The 16538-nt window shown below is 33.5% G+C and overlaps 1 protein-coding gene across 2 annotated transcripts in view; it reads left to right on the top strand.

Moving 5' to 3' along the window:
- Positions 1-1268: 1268 nt before the first annotated feature.
- Positions 1269-16538, top strand: part of LOC125230969 (zinc finger and BTB domain-containing protein 24-like) — a 31972-nt gene continuing 16702 nt past the window's right edge. For both annotated transcript variants that reach the window (XM_048136287.1, XM_048136286.1), the window contains exons 1-5: positions 1269-1488; positions 1797-1990; positions 2481-2778; positions 14854-15043; positions 15843-16004. In XM_048136287.1, the coding sequence (XP_047992244.1) occupies positions 1797-1990; positions 2481-2778; positions 14854-15043; positions 15843-16004 (844 nt within the window). In that variant the 5' untranslated portion in view covers positions 1269-1488. The remainder of the gene's footprint in view (positions 1489-1796; positions 1991-2480; positions 2779-14853; positions 15044-15842; positions 16005-16538) is intronic.

Raw genomic sequence — 16538 nt, 5'->3', positions numbered from 1 at the left:
ACTTAGCGCCTTTAAAATTCTCCACTCCACCCCCACATCTACAAACACCAAGGCAAATAGCTACGTATATTTGTAACATAAATAATTTAATATTCATGCAACCGCTCATGCGCCCTTCTCTTTCAACTCGAGAGATATAAATAATATAATATTACTCCAGACCGACTACATACTTATACATCTTATACAGTAATAAAACATTGCTCATTCGAATGGATCTATAATATAAACGAATGTATGGAATCTAATGGCCGCTGTACACACATGGCCAACAGTTCCACCAACCCCCTTGGCCATGTGTGTAGAGGGCTACTTGGCCGTAAGTTGGCAGTTGGCGCTTGCGCTTGCCGGCCAACCGATTCGTGTCGGTTTTTTGTCCACACATCAAAGGATCTTGGCGCCAATGGCCAACTGCGTTTACACGTTGGCGCTTCATTCAGTCGGTCGTCAGCCGTCAGAGAGGACAGTAGTGATATATTTACGAAAATAATAAGTTTATCTATGCCAATAATAGTGTAGATTTTAGGAAATAAAATAACCTTGCAAATGTTTAATGTATTTCCTAAAAAAGATAAATGTTCTTATCAGAATATTCAAAAAATTGTTAATATTGCAAATAATTTAATTTTACTACGGGGTTATTATTTTTTAATATTTTTTTTCTGACAACGTCTATGACCAAGAATTTCCTAGATTTTTTCATTCCACGTCCATCTTTCATGAAGAGCCAATGCCAAGTGATTGGTTCGCCAATGTGTAAACAGCGGCTCTTATCTTGGCCAAGGGGTTTCACAAAGGGCTGGTGGAACCGTTGGCCATGTGTGTACAGGGGCCATAATAAAAAGAAGAATAACAATCCGCCTATTCTCAGGTCTTTATATGTGTGCGCGCTGTGAAAAGAGATTGAAGTACTTTTTTTACACACATACTTCCCACTAACGATGTAATTTAAGGAAGGGGCCCAAGTTGGGTTGAAATGTACACAAACGAGTAAAAATAGTAAAATGCTATATTACCCTAAAATAATGAATACATATATTAAAGAGAACATGAGATAAATTTAATATTCGTTGCATTATTGTACATTTTATTCTAATTATTGAAGTCAATGCAATGTGCTTTTTTTAAATAAAACTTTTTCGAAAACAATTCATCTATAAATGTGTTGAACTATCTCGGAACAAAATTTTATTAAAACAACAAAGTATAATAATAATTCGTCTTAGAATGTGTGCGTGTAGTCTACAAAATTAAAGTTGTGTATATTAATTACGGTATAATAAAGCATGCGGGGGCGAGGGGCGCGCCGCGCTCTCATATTCCGTATATTGATTGTGTGCGAGGGGGCCGGGGCAAGGAGGGGGCCACGGCGTGCCCCACTCTGTTATTTTACGACACGGCTTTCTGTGTAACATAATTTTATTTAATTTTGTGAAATGTGTCGGTGTTATTTGTGAAAAATCGGGAAGTCGGAAGTGTGAATTCGAGGTAAGACACCGGTAACGTGTTGATTTGTGTCAAAAAATCCGTACATGTTGAATAAAATATAAATGATATTTTATATAGCTATAAATTCCCTCGGCGGCGCGTACCTACAATATATTACACTGTCATACCGCGTACGTATAGTGTTTTTTACGGGCATCGGTCTAAAAATAAGTTGTAATAATTATAATTTTATGTAGCGGTCGCAGCAGAGTCGGTTTACTGTCGATTTATTCATCATACGCTGGTAGGAATAAATCGTGTGGTGTGGTGATTTACGGTGTCGTGATTGGAGTGTTTGCGGTGTCCAGATGCAGGGGTTGGTGAGCGACAAGACGTTCCACCTCAAGTGGAACAACCACCTGCAGAACCTGAGCCAGCTCTTCACCACCATCTACTCCTCGTCGGCGCTGGCCGACGTCACGCTGTCCTGCCGGGATGGCACGCTCAAGGCTCACAAGCTTGTTTTATCCGCCTGCAGCCCTTACTTTGAACAAATCTTCAGGTAACCATACTTTTAATATTCCATATTTAAAATGTACACACGAAAAATGCCATGCTCATTTCAGAATTTAATCTGTTTCATTTGCTCACAATGACATCATTATTTTTTACAGACAGTAGCTCTGTTTTGCCACCAGCATGCCAATTAAATATAATTTTGTGAACTCATTCTAATCTTTCAAGATGTTTTAGTCACTTATTTTTACATCATATTTATTTTTAGAAATATGTGTTGAAGATTTTAGTTACATAAATGTTTGAATATCTGTATGAATGTAAATTTTACTTATCTTAAGATAAGCAATTAAATAGTTATTTTTACAAAGTAATATTGTGATAAATTTCTTGATAGTATGTAATTTGGGTACCTATTCATTTAAGAAAAACAACATTAATGATTCAATTATATTTTTCCTTATTTATAAATTGAGTTTTTGATTTAAAAAAATACCATGCATAGAACAAAATGGTAACACGTTGTTTTTCTCTAGGGACAATCCATGCCAGCATCCAATCGTTATCCTTAAAGGGATTCCTTTCTCGGAGATCAATTTGTTGGTGGAGTTCATGTACAAAGGATCGGTGGATGTCCAAGAATTGGACCTCCAATCCCTGATGCACACAGCCTCCGAGCTGGAGATCCGAGGCCTGGCGTATGAGGCTCGGGACAATGCTGCGCAGCTGTTGAATGTGAACTTGGAGTACCCGACTTACTCTCAGACTCAAGTGCCTCAGCCGCAACCACAGGGATTTGCCCAGGCCCGCACTGATGTTGAACGCCTTAAGCAGGTAAGATCTTTCTTTTACGTATCTTGACTGAAAAGGTTTAAATCACTGGTATAATTTATATGGACAGTAAGTAGTAATTTGCACAAATGGCAGACTTAATGACAAAAGCTATTCTCCACCTGCCAACCATTAGATCAAAGAGATATTTTTATAATGGTGCAGGATGCACAAGAGATAATTCACAGAAAAATATGCCTTTCTTTAGGTGAATAGCTAATTAAAATAAAATCAGAATCAGGGTAGTTATTATCAGTGATCGGAACTATGGGGGTAAAACTTTAACAAAACTTGCTAAGTGGATATTATAGAGTGCTTACAGCCATGAAAATATGAATAACCTTGTAGTAAAGTATTGTAAATCTTGGATTCATGTATATAATCAAATTTAACATTGATTTGAAAATAATAAACTTTTTTTTTTAATTAAAATCAGCTCTAAGGTTTTGTTAAAGTTTTACTCCCATAGTTCTGATCACTGGTTATTATCATATTATATAAAAGGTTGATACCATGACCATCCAAGTATAATCAAAATAAAATGATTATGTTGCCCTTATTGACATTAAATAATTAAGTGGTTTAGTATTTCCAATCTTTATTTCAGCTTTTTACATTGATTTGGATTAATACTCTTTAAAAATTAAATTCTTAGTCTTGAATATAAATTAAATGTTGTTTAACCCTTGATAATCTTTGCTATCTTTTTATTATGTGTAGACATTTATTAAAACAAAGTATGACAGTGTTCAAGGTCATATTGAATTTATAATTATTGTATTTCCACAAGCTAGTTCTACTCTACTGTAAAACAAGTATTTAAGTATGTAGTAAATTATGCCTTTATAATTATAAAAAAACCGGCCAAGTGCGAGTCGGACTCGCGCACCGAGGGTTCCGTACAAACCTGCAAGGTTTACAAAGTTCGTTCATTACGACAATCGAGTCATAATATATATTTTGTAATGTAACTAAAAATTTAAGGTTTTCGGAATTTTTCCTTTATGTGTGCTATAAAACGTTGCTTCATGCCAAATTTCAAGATTCTAGGTCGACTGGAAGTACCCTTTAGGTTTTGATTCCCTTGCGAGTTTCAAAATATGCAGCTTAAATTGCTGTTTCTTTTGATTGCGTTGACATAGAAGTTTGATTTTGTTACAGCTTAAAGGTATTATAGACCTGAGTATTTGGTATGAATTTCAATTTAATACCTCTACGCGTTTATGAGGAAATGGGTAGTAAGGTTAAAATTATAAAAAAAAAAATATATTATGTGATGTAACTAAAAATTTATGGTTTTCGTAATTTTTCCTTTATCTATGCTATAAGACGTTGCTTCGTACCAAATTTCAAGATTCTGAGTTCACGGGAAGCACCCTGTAGGTTTTGATTCCCTTGCAAGTGTCGAAAATTTGCGGCATAAACGGCTCTATCTTTTGATTGCGTTGGCTTAGAAGTTTGATTTTTTCACAGCTTCAAGGGACAGTAGACCTGAGTAATTGATATAAATTTCAGCTTCATACCTCCACGCGTTCCTGAGAAAAAGGGTCTTGACAGACGGACGGACGGACAGACGGACAACAAAGTGATCCTATAAGGGTTCCGTTTTTTCCTTTTGAGGTAGGGAACCCTAAAAAGAAAACAAAGTTCTTACATATATTATATTATTTTTTTAATTTAGTATTTAAACTGCTTCCTGTATTAAATAAATGTAAATCTTCTACTCTTAAATTCAAAGCAACTCTGACGAAATAATTAATACCCCGTGTATTTTAATTTTATCAGAGTTGCTCTTTTTCTTAGTCAATAAACAAAAATATTAACATGAATTGAATTGTTTGGGTTCTTTATTTTTTCTATTCAGTAATCTGAAAAAATATTATATACAAAATAATAGATGTCTGAATAAAAGTATATTATAAATAATTAATATACATTATCTAATACATGTATAACAGGCACAAAATAAAGAAAATAACACTTAATAAAAGTAGAACAGTCATGTAACATTAAATTATTATATATGTTTTGTATATCAGATGTTTCTTCGTTTTTAATTGAAATAATAACTATTTGAATAATTACATCTAAGCAATTAGGTGAGGTTAATTAAAATTTGCATATAATTATACTGTTGCAGCCATAGTAAAATTACAATTTTGTTAATTAGTAACATGACATCTATTCTGTTTTGATTAAAAATGCTAGATTCATTTTAGGTCCGTTTGAAATAATACAAATGTTATATAATATTTTTACCTTTAAAAGCGATATTTCGAATATTTTACTAGATAATAAGTAATCATAATAATTACGATTTGTCCATTCACGAATAGAATGTCGTAACTGTTATAAGAAAGTGAAGTGACATCACAAAAAGACTATCAAATGAAGTAAAAGTTACAATTTTTTATTGAAGCAAGTTTCATGCATTGTTTTGTTATTATACAAAAACTTTATTTGTTAAACATGCACATGATTGTAAGTTAACCCATTTTTTTTAATTACTTGAGTTATAACCTACCAACTTATTAATTAAAAAAAAAAACTTTAATAATATTCAATTAGTACATGACACCAGGGGCGGCTCACTCCGCGATTCTATCGCCGCGCTACAAGTACATGCTGGCGGCCGCGAGTTCGCGGCCTAATCAGGGGTGGCGCGAGTTCTCATTCTCACGGAACGCACGTTCGCACTTTCTATTGTTACTTTACGTCTCGAGTTTTTTTTTAAGTTTTATATGCGATGTCCGCGTGTGAATGGCTAATGGTGCTTAGTTAAATAGACATCATGAATAAAATAGGACAATCTTACACAGATCTACTATTGATTAAGTCCCACGGAAAAGTTCAATGAGGCTTGTGATGTTGGAACTTAAACAAAAATATATACCCAAGACTGGAATATAATAGCATAACATTTCATCGGAAGTATTAATTCGTTTTAATCCATAGGCAACCCTATCGTCCGACGCTGCGCACGTGCGGCTCGTTTCTTTGTTAGAATTTTGTAGGCATTTAAAAGGCGGCATTTCGTGAACATCAAAGCAGTGGGCCTTCTGTACTTGTACTATTATATATTCTGTGATGACACCATACCTAAGTACTTAGTATTCTAATCAGTGAACAGCAGAAAAACAAACTAAGATACAGTTAGTTACTAAGAAAAGTAATGTGGTCATTTTCAAATCACTTCGCGGTTGCAAAAGTTGATAAAAAGATTGTAGTTAGAATAAAATAAGGATAATTCATCTGGAAAAACCTTTACGTTTCTATAGGTACCTAATAAATAAAAATAAAAACATTTCTTATGTACGCGCATCATACTTTGTAGATACACTTTGATACGTGTGAGATTTTATAGGTACTTTATTGTACTTAACAATACCTATTATGGGGCCATGAATCTATAATGAAAGATTACCCTTTCATTATAGTCCCTACTATAATTATAATATGTACTTAGCCTTATCGTGTATTCTTTGATGAAGAAAAAGATTAGTCATGCCAGAATTATTACTTATGTTTACTAAATTCTTGTCACGCGTTGAATCATTCGAGGAAACTTATAAAAATATAAGAATACCTACTATTAGTATATCATTAAAAAATCAATATCTTAATTTGGTTAAGGTAAAACATAAAACATATTTTCAGTCTGTATTAAAATACCTATATCTAGATTTGTACATCATATTTAAAAGCCGTAAATTACACAAGTAACTCAATATATCTCAATATTTAAAGTAGTAGTAAAGTAAATTAAAAAGTGGGAATTATGACATTTTTCAATATTTTTTTTTTTACCATCTCATATACAAATTTATTTGTCAATAACTTGTAGAAAAAAAAAAACTTAACTATGAACTTATAAATAAAACTATAACTAAACTAAAACTAACACAAAAAAAAACTTAAGTAACTATGAAAAAAAAAATTGTATTTTGTGTACATATTTTTTACGATGATATAAATAAAATATGCATGCTGTTACATCCCGTTTATTTTAAATGATGCTAGTGTTCGTAAAATGGCCCGGGGTTTATGTTACTACAAACACTCCCCGTGCTTGGTGGTTAAAAATAGATTCCTGCCGTCGAATTAAGCCGTTTTACACTGAAAATGGTAACGATAAATTCTACTGTAGTTAATGCTCATACGTATGATAATTGAGGTTTTATTGCTTATTTTTTTATTTCCTATTCGCCAATCGAAATGCCACAGTTTTACCCAATAAAAAAAGAATGTAAAAAAATTTAACATACGAATTTACCATCTTTCTCGAATTTAAAGAGAAAAATATAATAAGAAATTGCGAATATTTTTTTTCCTTTGAAATTATTTTCCGTCAAGACTCAACTGTAATGGTTTTATATAACGTAGTAAAGTCCTCAGGTGTTATTTTACAAGTACGTACATGCAAATTAGATAAGTACATAATGTTTTGCATCACTTATAAAATAAGTAGGTATTGAGATAAAATGTTAAATATGAATATTTATCAAGCCGTACCTGTTTTATTTAAAAATGCCTTATCGAAAAGGTCTCCATTAAAAGGGCAAACTTTTAAATTAATTATGAATGGCCTTGTGTTGCAAATAAACTTGCTTGCGATCTCATACTCGAATGCTTGAAAACCATATACTTAATACATTTACTTATTTAATATGGGGACCATATAAATATATAAAAAATTGTAAAATACGAAATAGCGTTATTATAAAAAAATATATAGACCAAAGCATTTATACGCATCAATAAAGGCAGCCGAATTTAGAATATGTACTTGAACACCTTTTTTTAGTTTTCGCAATCGAGTTTGTATAAAAATTTTGAATATTATTAATTACAATATACATTTATTATTTATGAGCCAAGTCATAATGTTTTGTTATATCATTCGGTAAAACGTCACATAAATTTTGAGCATACACGGTTAAGGTGGGGCCTAGGTGTGACTAATATATTGCACAATGGCGTTCAGTTGATCTATTGATTGACTGAATAACTATATTGTTACTGGCTGATCACAACTCGGGCGCGTAGGTTAAGTGATTTAATGCCAGCAACACACGTGTCTGTACTTCCCCAAATAATTGTGTAGGACTGATCCTTTTATATAGAATTATTTCGACAGCAGGCGCTAATAAATATTTTTCGGATGCAGATTTTCAAGATATTGAATAAATTCTTAAAGTATTATTTGTTTATTTATGTGCAACTTATGTATAAATATGCACATATTCCGCCTTCTCCTGTCATCACATAAGAGCAGGTCAGGCGTAGGTCAAACGAAAACGTTAACAAATAATTCATTTATTTTTACAAGGAAAAATATGTTTGAAATTTTATTTTCCATTTAGTTACGTCATTACCTAGAAAAAAACGCGGTCAACAATTGGCGGATATTACTGGCATGTAAAAAGAACCGGCCAAGAGCGTGTCGGGCCACGCTCAGTGTAGGGTTCTGTAGTTTTCCGTATTTTTCTCAAAAACTACTGAACCTATCAAGTTCAAAACAATTTTCCTAGAAAGTTTTTATAAAGTTTAACTTTTCCGATTTTTTTCATATTTTTTAAACATATGGTTCAAATGTTAGAGGAAGGGGGGGGGGGACATTTTTTTTACTTTAGGAGCGATTATTTCCGAAAATATTAATATTATCAAAAAACTATATTAGTAAACCCTTATTCATTTTTAAATACCTATCCAACAATATATCACAAGTTAGCATTGCAATGAAAAAAAAAATCACTCCCCACTTTACGTGTAGGGGGGTACCCTAATAAAACATTTTTTCCACTTTTTATTTTTGCACTTTGTCGGCGTGATTGATGTACATATTGGTACCAAATTTCAGCTTTCTAGTGCTAACTGTAACTGAGATTATCCGCGGACGGACGGACGGACAGACAGACGTGGCGAAACTATAAGGGTTCCTAGTTGACTACGGAACCCTAAAAAAACATTCAAATTCGGATCCTCCTTTGTTGAAGTCTGATTACGAGTCAAACAATGTATCTGGCCGGAGGTTCTAGACAATTAAACAAGTGAAAGGTGAAAGAACCGGTGCAATTATTTATACCTTCGACATTTGAACTTGGAACTGAACATTTGCACCTAGTAATTAGATGACAGGCATCGTTCGTCTTACGACTAATTTGTGTGGAATTATAAGTAAAACAGAATGAAGATTCGTGCTAACTACGTTCATTAGACATTATAAAATACTTGAAAAACTAAATTAATATGGATTTATGAATTTGATCATATTTTTTGCACGATACGCTCATGTGAAACTATTTCGATCCCACAGTTATCTTGTCATACTTAATAAAGTTGCGTGCGATGTCGTGCCGTTCCTATTCACTTATTTCTATGCCTAACTGCTTGTTTTTACAAATATTATTGTTTTGATTATCAACGGAAATGCGAGTTGCTTTACGTAATTAACTTATAATAATTGACCGAGCGTAAACGTCTTCATTAAAAAAAAAATTATCCGGACTTTGCTCTAGTCTACAGTTTGAATATTTCAATCGATTCTCTAGAATTATTTTAGGTTAGGTAGATGTTTTATGTTGATTCGATTTTTGTACCTACATTAAAAAAATCGCGTGGCATACAATACAACTCACAGAATCACTAGTTTTAAATTGCTCAAAAGTCGGTATCCCTCATGCATATTGTGCACTTGAATGCCTAGAAAGTCTTCTGCATTGCAACCTCGCAAGCTGCCCACACATTTTAAAATAAATAGCACAATCATGCTTCTTAGTTATGAACTAACGCTTAATGACATCACACATAATGAACTCAAACATTTTTTCCATCGACAAATGACGTGTCGTTTTTAAGAGCGATTTTTTATTACATTTATTTGCGGAAAAATACGTATAAAAAACCTTTGCTAATGCTGTCGAGGACGGTTAAATCTAATTAGAAGGCAAGGTTGTTTTTTGTTTAATTTAAAATTTGCGAGTACTTTTTAAACAAAATTTGTTTTGACCATATAGGTAGATATAATTAGTTAGGTATAAGTGGATATGGAAAAAAAAAGATGTCACATCAAAGTGTCATTTGGTACTATTTTAATATTTTCACGTGTTCTGGCAGGGACGTAAAAAATTTTAGTGCTTATTTTATCACTTATTCCGAAAAAACGATTAATGATATTTTATGGCAAATGAACATTCCGAATGTTAATGGGCTTGCAGCATGAATACAACTTAATATTACTGTAAAAAAAATATTAGAATATTATACTTATTCCCTAATTTCATAAAAATAAAAACAAAGTGTTTAAATATAACGCCATTGAATTGTATTAACAAATGAACACTATTATTTATGCATGCTCTAATCATTAGCATTTAATTTTAGTTGCCCTTTGGATGGTTTTTATTATGATATTATTTTAAAAATACGTTAAATTGTCATGGGCGGTTCTTTGCTAGAACCTAGGTACCTAATGTCAATTTTAAATTATTCTCGAATTCATTAGATCCGCCTGACAGAAAAACATGATTGCTGTTGGGGGGCTTTTGACAGGTGACATCTGTCAGTAGTCGTAAAATATGAAATAAATTTATGTAAAATTGTTTAAAATATCCTTATTTTTACTTGTAATTTTAATTTGTGATTGTGACGTAGGTAACTGCTCGAAGTCATATAAAAAACAATATTTATTGCTCATTTACGATACCCAAGCCGTATTTTTACGATAAAGGCTACAATTCGTATTTTTTAATGTATAAAAAATTAAAAACCTTAAAATATTCAAAGAACAATCACATTTTTTTCGAGTTTTTTTTTAGAAATCGTTGTTGTAAATGCTAATTTGCAAAATTTTAATTAACATATTTGTTATTCAAACATTTATAAAGTAGGCACACAGCTTATTATCGCGGTATTAAAAACAAATTGTAAAATTCAAGATAAATATATTATTTAGATAAGTCCACTCCAGATATTTAAAATTTAAAAATATTAATAACAAGTACGCTGAGCCACAAGAGAAGGTATACCATTTCGATAGGATCGCTTTTCGCTTACATCTCTAAACAGATCTATAACCGCACAGTATGCCAGCGGCTGCTAGTACTAGATAAGTATATTTTTCTTTGATACCTTTATTTAAGCAATATCACGTTTTTAATGTTTGGAATTACGTCACAGTAAAATGGTACTTTGTAATTCGCAAGTGTTTTTATGAGTCGTTAAATTCAATCGGGTCGATCGATATGAACCAGCCAGTTGACGAGGCCCATCGTTTATTTCAATTTACTGCATTTAGACTTTGCATTTAAATTGCATATGAATAATACCTACATACATAAATGTGTAACGATGTACACATACTAAACTAAGTGCAATATTAAGTAATATTTTTTTATTTAGTATTCTAGAATCCGTGGCTAGTATTAATTAGTCTTCGTGGATATAGGACCTTTTTTCCTAAGCTCTGTTTTGTAAAATATATAGATACGATTTACTTTGTTAGCCGCTCGGTAGCAAATCTATTTTATGTGTCTAGGAGTCTAGACTAGACTAAATTAGATGTAATATAATATAACCCTGAAGTAAGTACATCTACGAGTTTCAGAGAATTTGGTACAGAGTACACAGGAGTAACAAAAATTCAACAAAAAAACATACAATGGAATTGATAACCTCCTCCTTTTTAGATTTGGATGTCGGTTAATAAAAGTAGCGAAAAAAGCGACGAATGATGATACGGCAATTTTAACGCCGTCAGATAAGTTATTTTGATCTTTGTCATAAGTAGTGGCATTTTTTTTAAAGATAATGTAGAATTTTATTATATTTATTTTATGATTTTAAGACTGTATGTATTTTTATTAAGTTATTTTATATAATTAGGTATTACCTACGTTAGTGGCAAATTAACAATGTAGGTACCTACCCTACATTATGGCGGCGGTCGGCCCAATAATCAAGGTTTCTATTTTTAAATGGGCCTCCTCCTCGTTTTGGTACACTTATTATCTTTATATAATACGCCCGTAATAAATTTTCAACGTCTTTTACAATGTTTGGGATTTTGTAAGTCGGGAAAAAGATAAACATTTAGGTAATTCTATTTTATCCATCCATACTAATATTATAAATGCGAAAGTAACTCTGTCTGTCTGTCTGTCTGTCTGTCTGTCTGTCTGTCTGTTACGCTTTCCCGCTTAAACCATGCAACCGATTTTGATGAAATTTGGAACAGACAATCTTTAGACCCTGAGACAGAACATAGGCTACTTTTTATTTCGAAAAAAAGGGATGAAGGGATTGAAAAAGAGGTTGAAAGTTTGTATGGTATTTCTTAATTTTAAAAGATAAAACCATGAAACTTTATATTTTAGCACTTGATAAGAAATCATTAAACATATATTTAAAGTCACATACAGGTCGAACGCGTTACGCGATTAATTAACATTATTTTTACCTTTAAAATAAACATGGTGGGAAATAAACATTAACTAAAAGCGGGTAGATTATATTTATTTGTCTACCCCGAACATTTATATAAATTAATATCGGGTAGTTTTGTGTTGTTTACATCTCCGGTGACATTTTGCTAGGACATCAGTCTTCCGTGACCACGGCCAGTGCAACCTGGCCGAAACGTTGGGAAAAAAGGTAAAAATAATGTTAATTAATCGCGTTCGACCTGTATGTGACTTTAAATATGTGTACAAAGCGCGAGAACTTAAAGTGTTATATCATTAAACATCTTGATAAGGGATAGGGATAGGGATAGGGATAGCGATAGCGATAGGGATAGGGATAGCGATAGCGATACGAATACGATAGGGATACGGATACGGATACGAATACGGATATGGGTATCGTTAGAGGGATACGGATAATCGGTCGGCGGTCTCTTACAATCAATGTGCTCTAAGACGATCGTTGTTTGCTTGCTTGAAGATTACGTTTGCGATTAGTATAAGCAAAATGTAAAAAATTGTAAGGGATAATAGAAAAAAGTACTTTTTACCCACCGATCATAGTGTCGAAATACGGGCTATGTGGGATGTTTATAAAGGTTTCCCCAGCGTATATAGAATTACCTACGCTGTGGTCGATGTGTAATATTTCTACAATCATTGCAAGCAAAAGTATTACGTGCAATCGAAATAATCGCAGATAAATATACCTAAAGAGAAACCTACGGTCCCTACGGATCCAAATGAAAATCTTAATGAATACTTTTATTACGCGGGCGAAGCCGCGGGTAAAAGCTAGTATGTATATATTTAATATTGATAAAGAGAAAAATAAAGAAAAAAAAGTCTATTTTGTCACACACCAAAATAATACTTCTACCTATCATCTATGTATCTGTCCCTTCTACCTGAACGTATTTTTATACCATCCTCCACAAAAGAAAGGTAATTTAAACTTACATGAGATGAAATATGGATGAGTACGCTAAGCTTACATAAGGTTGAATATGTATGAGAGTAGGGAAGCCCTGGAAATTGTAAATGTACTGCTTAACCTAGAATGATACGGATTACCTCACATAAAACAAACGTCCCTTGCTGGAGAGAGACTAATGATAAGAAAATATTGCATTAAAGAGAAAAAATGAGTTTCTACAATGTAAAAAAAACACGGGCTTTTTATAATGTACAAAGAGTAAATTTTAAAAGTGGAAAATGTCTGCCTTGGGTGAGACTTGAACTCACGGCCTCTGGTTCAAGTCCCACCCAAGGCAGACATTTTCCACTTTTAAAATTTATTCTAAGACTAGTGGCATCGATTGCAGACGTTTCTGCTAATCAGAAATTGAAAAGGTACAAAGAGGTTTCCTAAGCTTGATATTTTTTGAAAAAAAAAAAACAAATTAAATATGTACTATGAGTACATTCCATTCCATTGCATTGCTCAAAGGTTAACTGGAAGAGATCCCTTAAAGGGATAAGTTCGCCTTTGTACTAGTGATAGGCTCTTTTTCTTGTGTGTTGTATTATTTTCTGGTACAATAAAGTGTTTTACTACTACTACTACATTCCATAGTCGTATAGATGTATACTTACTCAAGAAAATGTGACGGAGCTTATAATTTGTTCATAATAAAAAAGCGCAGATTAATATATTTGCTAAATGTATGTCTCATGAAAACCTTAGGTATAGGTACAATTATTTAAACGTAGTAAATTGTATTGTATTGTTGTTATGTGCCAAGAGTGGCACTGAAGCTTTAGTAGTTTCATGTGTTCTGCCTACCCCTTTATGGGATACAGGCGTGATTGTATGTATGTATGTAAATTGTAATAAAAAAGTAAAATAAAGAAGAAACAACAATCGTGATAGAAAATCATCACTACTTAACATCGCTTGAAAGAAATGTTTTGTACTATCATTATAACGCGAAAACCACAAACATGACCGTTGTGTATTTTTCGCAATATACATATAAAGCTTAGTTCATTACATGGTATCTATGTAATTAATTGATTTTCGTGTTAGTTCGTCATAAACAACTTAAATAAATGCAATTATGGGAATTAGGGTGGGGTTGCTGTTTGCGATGTTAGGTAAATATTAAATATTCATTTAATTAACATACCATTCGTATAAGGCAAATATTATTGAAATCTTATTTCCATACGTATCATTTAAGGGACGTGTTAATTACTTGTTCAAATAAAACTTTATTCTTATAAAAATTTAGGCATGGTTTTACAGTTTAAGCCCCTTATTCACTAAAATTATCAAGCCGATAAAGTTCTTTTGTCCCTTTCCGACGTATTGGTGGGATAGAAAGGTACAAACGAACTTTATGAATAATAACGTTTATGAATAAGGGGTTTTTTGTAACCTTTATTTTTTAACATATTGCAAGGTTAATTATATTTGCTGACAAGCGATAAACTTCTCTAACACGAATTCGTCACTAAAAAAGGGGCTATATTCAATTGTATTTATGTTTTAATTTACCTCATTTTCTACGGTCAAATATATGCCAGAATACAGACGTGATTAATTCTTGCCACTTCAAGTACCCAGTTCCGACTACAGGGTTGTCACAACAATAACAATTCCATTTTTCCCTAGATCCACATGTACCAACAGTCCATGATGCGTTCAGAAGAGATCCGCCGTCGCCGCCGCGATGACACCCCTGGGACGCACACTGCAGTTAACAACATTCTGGCTGCAGCTGCTAGAGAGATGGAAGAGGCAAGACATGCTTCTAGAGGCAACGAGAGGGTGGTAGCGAGCATACAAACCGAGTTGGAACATGGTGAGTGTTACGCATGTATCAGTTCATACGTTCAGATGGTCCGTTACGCTTAGGACGCATTCGGCGGTCAACAACTTAGTTGCTGCTGCTAGGGTAATGGAAGGCTCGACATACTTCTAGAGGCAACGAAAGCATACTCCGCGACTGTCAGAGAAATTGGAGTCTCCACTTGCGTCCGTTCAACGTGTTGTGATTGTGACCAGCGTAAATATTGGCGCCGTTGGTGGTAACACTAATAATAAATAAATACAGCACATACGGACAAGTCCCGGGTTATATACGTAGGTACATATACATACATGTATTTAGGTTGCTAAGTATTCTCAAAAACCTAAAAGTTAAAAAAATAATGTGTTTAATTTATTAACTGAAGACTAGATAATTCCTAACTTGTTAAAACACATTAAGATATCGCAAAAGCATCTTGCATATTTCGCGGAAGTGATTTGGTTTCATGTTGCAACATGATAATTCATAACTTTATCAATCACTTGACACCTTTGGACACTCGAGTTACTTACCTATATTTAACTGGAATAGCTATATATTAAATTTACAAGCATATTATAATTATCGTCCCACGAAACTTTTCCACGGATATCTTTATTTCTCGTAAAATAGGAGATTCTCACGTTGTCTTATTTAGCATTTTTTATTGACAATACTTATCTTTGCTGTTTCCACTAAAGTTGGTGATCATTTAATCTAATTAATTGATTTCATCATTTCTTTTTGCTAGTTTATAATGAAAAACGTTGTAGTATATTTATTATCTATTCTAATGACCCGTCTTTCCCAGCCGCAGCGACATCCACCCCAGACAAGCAAGATGAAGACAGGCCGAAAAAGCGCACTTCCATCCTGTCGCCTGACGACGACAAGCTCCGCGCCAAGAAGAAGATGACCGTCCGCTTCCAAGACGACAAGACTGACGAACGCCCTAACAAGGTTAATTCGCCGGGTGAGTTGTGTCAAACGTTCTATGTTACCTAATGTAGATAACAGGCTCAAGAAAAGTATCTCTATCATGTCGCCTGACGACGACAAGCTCCGCTTCCAAGACAAAAGTGACAAACCCCGTAACAAGGTTAATTCCCGGGTGAGTTGTGTCAAACGTTCTATGTTACCTATTACCAATGACAGGAATAAGCGCACCTCCATCTTGTCGCCTGATGACGAAAAGCTCCGCGCCAAGAAGGAGATGACCGTCCGTAAGACGACAAGACTGACGGAACACCCTAACAAGGTTAATTAGCCAGATGAGTTTGTCAAACGTTCTATGTTACTTATTACGGACGACAGGAAAAAGCTCACACCTATATTGTCGCCTGATGACGACAAGCTGCGAGTCAAATAAATGACCATCCCAGCAGCAGCCAAGACAAGACTGACTTGTAAATTCCGACCTGATGACTGTCCTTTATTCCTGTCATCATATTGCCGTATGACAAATACAATCTTCAGAAGTCCTGACTGTCCTGCCTGAATCCTCAAT

Source organism: Leguminivora glycinivorella, chromosome 11 (assembly GCF_023078275.1).
Source record: "Leguminivora glycinivorella isolate SPB_JAAS2020 chromosome 11, LegGlyc_1.1, whole genome shotgun sequence".
NCBI lineage: Eukaryota > Metazoa > Arthropoda > Insecta > Lepidoptera > Tortricidae > Leguminivora > Leguminivora glycinivorella.
This window is presented reverse-complemented; position numbering and strand designations above follow the sequence as displayed.